Here is a 4,289-nt window from a genome sequence, read left to right as displayed (position 1 = left end):
AAGCCGTACAGATATGATCCAAACATTCGAAGATGGACTTGGAGATTTGGTCCGTAATCTCCTTGTTAAAGTAAGTCTCCAGATTCTCAAGGTAGTCCACAGCCCCATCTAAGTTCAGATGCAAGGCGGACTTCCACAGGCAACAGATTGCCAGCACATACGGTGGATAGAGTAGGCTCATCGGAGTTCGTAGAAAATCTAACGAACAGTCGATTGCTGCTTCCAGCAATTCAGCAGTCAATTCACTTTTGAGGTTCTGAGGTATATCGTCGCTGGCTGCTATTGCTGTTAGGCCCCAGAGCCGGATGTAGGCTTCAGGTAATGTCCTCGTCTCCCCCTCACTTGACGACTTCCTCAGTGGACCCAGCAGGGCATCCGGTGGTACAACAAATAGCTGAGAGTGCAGGATGTACTTCTCGTACACGCGGATTTGATGCTTGAGCCACCTTATCTCCTCTCCTTTGGTATTGTCCAGCCACTCACCAATAGAGTTGATGCCTGGAGTATCTTGGTGTAAGTCGTCTGCGATGACTCTGTAGACGGTTTTAATGATGTCAGGATATTTTCGAACTGATTTCATGTCGTCGTGGTCCTCCCAAACCTTCCACGCTAACATAATTGCGGCGGCTACAACCCAACGTGTGTCCTTCTGGGGATCCTGGAACGCTCCGTTGTAGCAGTGGTACGATATTAAGGCCGTCGATATACAATTAACGGAGAGTCCTGCTGCCCGCCCGGCTGTCAAAAGGAGGCCACAATCCCCCAAGCACCGATTCCGAACGGAAATATCTGAGTTGATGCGAAGGATGAGCTCGTCGAGAAAGCGTGGTCTGGGAATCATTCCCTGAGGAAATTCAATGAATACACCCAAAAGCTTTGAAGATGACGACTTTGGACCAGTTTCTGGGGTCTGAATCGCACAAACCTTTCGCCAATTGGCTTCAAAATCAGGGCGTCATCCGAATCGCTAGCCTGAAATGGGAAACGGAGGCGACAGTCGAGGGACTGACCAGATCTACCATCAAAGTGCGGTTGAGGACTGCTGTCAGGGCATGCCTTGAGAGACTGCTTCTCGCATGCAAAGATTTGGGCGTTCTCAAAAAACATGACGTCATCGGAGCCATTCCTCTTTGTCGCAAAATCGGCCTCATATATGCCGGAGAAGGCTTTCGAGCCACAAGCTGCCAGGGCAACCTTCTCGTTACCGAAAATGACGGTAAGAAAGCTATGGAGTCCGCCGTCTTGGCTGCGGTGATGGCTGGACGAGACAGCAACTCGGTAGAGGCGCACCCTGCTCTTGTCGCATTCTTGGTAAAAACCGGACTCAATTTGATCCGACGAGCAGCTCGGAAGGAACTTGAACTACTGAAAGAAGAGCAGAAGAAGAACGACAACATCGAATGGCGCCGCTCCCCGCCGGATTTGGCAGATCTTGTCACCGACTATCTGGGAAGGCTAACTCGACTTGCGTAAGGTGCAACAGGAATGTTCATTCAGATGCGTATTGGGATCTGTGGAGTTATTTGAACTGGTGGATGCCATTCCGCCGCTGCCCCTACCGAAACGACAGCTTCAGATGAAACGAGTATCATTACCTGGTGGTGAAAGGCTCAGTGAGATGATTAAGAAGAGGAGATTAGAGTCCGACGCTGGTACCGACGCAGCATGCGCCATCGAGACATGTGGCGTCCCGACTTCTCACAACTGTAGTCCTGATATCGTACCGGAGACCCCAACATCGGCAGACAGCGCCGCCACTGCGACCCGCTCTGGCTTACGGATTTCTATAACCCCTCCTCCCGCCCGTGTAGACTCCGCACCCACCACAAGCAGCGGCTCGAACGGCTCTCGTCTCCCAGTCCTCCCTGCTGCACAGGCAGCTCTGACAGAAGCAACAGAGGAGGCACTGTCAGCTTGCCCCACTCCCAAAGCCATAAGTCCGCGCTCTGCAATCGCCTCACCCTCCAGTCGTCGTGGACGACAGAAGCCCCGTGAGTTCGCCCTGCCCGAGTCATGCAGAGCCCCTCCCCAAGGGTCAGCTAACACTTGACGCGTTCTTCACTTTTAGCAGTCGTAATTGAAGCCACGGGCGTTGGCGTGCTCTCGTCAGGATACAAGATCCGAATCTCGTTCTCATCCACTACAGTACGCTCTGGAAGACAACCGCCTCTACAGTGAGTCGGGCATTGGCAGCAGGAAGACCTGGTGGGCGACTCAATCAAGCACTCCGAGCTTTCCTCCGATCGCACATGCGACGACACAAGGGTCAGGTCCAGGACTCGGGACTCCCACCGCATAGGCTGTGTGTGCAGAGCGGCAATGGTGCGTGTGGGTCATGAATAATCCTTCGTCATAATTGTTAGTTTCTCATTCGATGCCCAGTCAGCTCAACTCGCCTATTGACCACAGTCCGCTCATAAAGAATCTTTTCGACACCCATCGAAAGGATCAGAGGTACCCATGGACCATCACCATCGTCGGTGCGGCGGGACAGGTCGGCCTTGCGTGCTCGCTAGCTTGTGTAACGCAGGGCGTTGGGAACAGAGTGGTCATGTATGACCGCTCCGCTAACAAACTTCAGGGTGAGGTCAACGACATTCGACAAGCTACTTCCTTCATGTCCGTCCCCCCTGCTGTGGTGGCTGCCAGTACGATGGAGGAAACAGCCAACAGCCGTGTCATCGTCATAACTGCTGGCGTTCGTCAGCAACCCGGAGAAACTCGTCTCAGTTTGGTACAACGTAACGTGGATATCTATAAGTCTATTGTCCCGGAGTTGGCAAAGCATAGTCCTCAGGCTGTGCTTCTGATCGTCACTAACCCATGTGATATCATGGCATACGTGGCTTGGAAGCTCTCAGGTTTTTGCCGGAACAGAGTGATCAGTACCGGGTGCAACCTTGATACGGGGCGTTTTCGGCACTACTTGGCGAGTGAGTTGAGCGTGAGCACGTCGTCAGTGCATGCATTCATTCTGGGTGAGCACGGGGACTCCTCTGTCCCAATCTGGAGCTCTGCAAGCGTAGGATCCGCCATGGTTAACAAGATAGAGGATTTTGCCGCGAACTCATCCGCTCACCAACGGGTGGTTACCAGCGCCGAGGATATCATCCGACTGAAGGGGTACACTAACTGGGGAATCGGGTTTTCCGTGGCCAACCTGTGCCGGCGGATCCTCCACGACAGCGAGGAGGTGGCTTCGATCGGAACCTTCGTGCAAGGACTATTTGGAATCGAAGAGGACGTGGTATTGGCCGTGCCCTGCTTGCTGGGCTCGCACGGAGTGCATGGCGTTGTGAACTTAACAATGTCCAAGGAGGAGAAGGAAAAGCTCCAAGCAAGCGCTCGCACGCTGGCAGAAATCATGAAGACCATCGACTTCTAATTTGAAGGACCACAAGTGCACACGCTGCATTGACTTAGCGGCGTGGGCAGTGATATCTATCTTGTCTAGTTTGTTAATTGCACCAGCTTGGTGATTCACTTATGAGCATCTCCCCCGATCGAACCTCAGACCATTGCCCGGCGCAGGACGTTCCGCAATCGTTGGTGCTCCTCCAGCTCCTCTATCGCCTCTAAGCCACCCACAAACTCTCCGTCAGCGAAAACTTGAGGCAGTAGGTCCCAGGCGGACACACACTTCACAGCTTCTCTGGCCTCGGAAGCTTCCAACACGTCCACGTAGGCGTAATCCGTTAGGCGGGCTCGCTTGAGTAACTCCACAAGTTGCTTAGAGTGTTTACATCTCGGATATTCAGGAGTGCCCTTGATAAACACAACTACGGGTTCTTGGGCGACCAGTCGATTCACAGAGTGAAGTGCAGCGCCTGGTCTCATCTGAGCCGTCGCGTTGGAAAAGAACCGCGGAGCTGCTCTGCTGCTCAAAAAGTGCATAATGGCGTTCGACTTCTATGACAAACTGCTGCTAGAGTTAAAAACCGTTGTGTGAACCGTTGCAGATAACATCATTGTCTGAAAACGCACCGAGGCTCTTGAGCTTCGTAATGGCGATAAGTCGAGGTACCTGGGATGTGTTGAAAGCGATTGAAAACGTCAACACCATAATAGCCCTGTAAATATGGGCGCAGAGGGCAAGGTCAAAATCAGCATGGATGTCGCTGCTTCAGAGTTCTGGAAGGGTGATGAGAAGGTTTACGCCCTCGACTTCAAAACTGAGAACAACGACGGCAACCACAAGAAGACTCATGACGATCTCATCGAAATGTACAAGGAGTTCTGCGAGAAGTACCCTATGATATCTATCGAGGACCCCTTCGACCAGGACGATT

At 52.6% G+C, this 4,289-nt stretch overlaps 4 protein-coding genes across 6 annotated transcripts; 3 read left to right on the top strand and 1 right to left on the bottom strand.

Moving 5' to 3' along the window:
- Window positions 1–882: 882 nt before the first annotated feature.
- KVP17_001631 (uncharacterized protein) lies at window positions 883–2,081 on the top strand (the record flags this gene model as incomplete). 2 transcript variants are annotated; one of them, XM_068517220.1, is made up of 3 exons in its annotated part: window positions 883–1,469; window positions 1,498–1,991; window positions 2,020–2,081. In XM_068517220.1, 3 exons carry the CDS (start codon window positions 883–885, stop codon window positions 2,079–2,081), a joined length of 1,143 nt encoding a protein of 380 aa, XP_068377158.1. The 2 variants fall into 2 exon arrangements, with proteins under 2 accessions (XP_068377158.1, XP_068377159.1); XM_068517221.1 differs by lacking the exons at window positions 1,498–1,991; window positions 2,020–2,081 and having other exon boundaries at window positions 883–1,473.
- Window positions 2,082–2,374: 293 nt separating this feature from the next.
- KVP17_001633 (uncharacterized protein) lies at window positions 2,375–3,385 on the top strand (the record flags this gene model as incomplete). Its single annotated transcript, XM_068517224.1, has 1 exon — window positions 2,375–3,385. One exon carries the CDS (start codon window positions 2,375–2,377, stop codon window positions 3,383–3,385), a length of 1,011 nt encoding a protein of 336 aa, XP_068377162.1.
- Window positions 3,386–3,510: 125 nt separating this feature from the next.
- On the bottom strand, window positions 3,511–3,894 carry KVP17_001632 (uncharacterized protein; the record flags this gene model as incomplete). Of its 2 annotated transcripts, none has more annotated exons than XM_068517222.1 (1): window positions 3,511–3,894. In XM_068517222.1, the coding sequence occupies one exon, from the start codon at window positions 3,892–3,894 to the stop codon at window positions 3,511–3,513; it is 384 nt and encodes a 127-aa protein (XP_068377160.1). The 2 variants fall into 2 exon arrangements, with proteins under 2 accessions (XP_068377160.1, XP_068377161.1); XM_068517223.1 differs by having other exon boundaries at window positions 3,511–3,837.
- A 184-nt stretch (window positions 3,895–4,078) lies between these two features.
- KVP17_005227 (uncharacterized protein) lies at window positions 4,079–4,289 on the top strand (the record flags this gene model as incomplete). Its single annotated transcript, XM_068515033.1, has 1 exon — window positions 4,079–4,289. A coding segment is annotated over one exon (211 nt), but the record flags the coding sequence as incomplete, so codon positions are not given.

This window comes from the organism of the source record quoted next (assembly GCF_019968985.1).
Source record: "MAG: Porospora cf. gigantea B chromosome Unknown PgB_NODE_2022_length_4289_cov_135.293, whole genome shotgun sequence".
NCBI lineage: Eukaryota > Apicomplexa > Conoidasida > Eugregarinorida > Porosporidae > Porospora > Porospora cf. gigantea B.
Note: the sequence above shows the minus strand (reverse complement) of the source record. Positions and strands in the feature narration are given on the sequence as shown.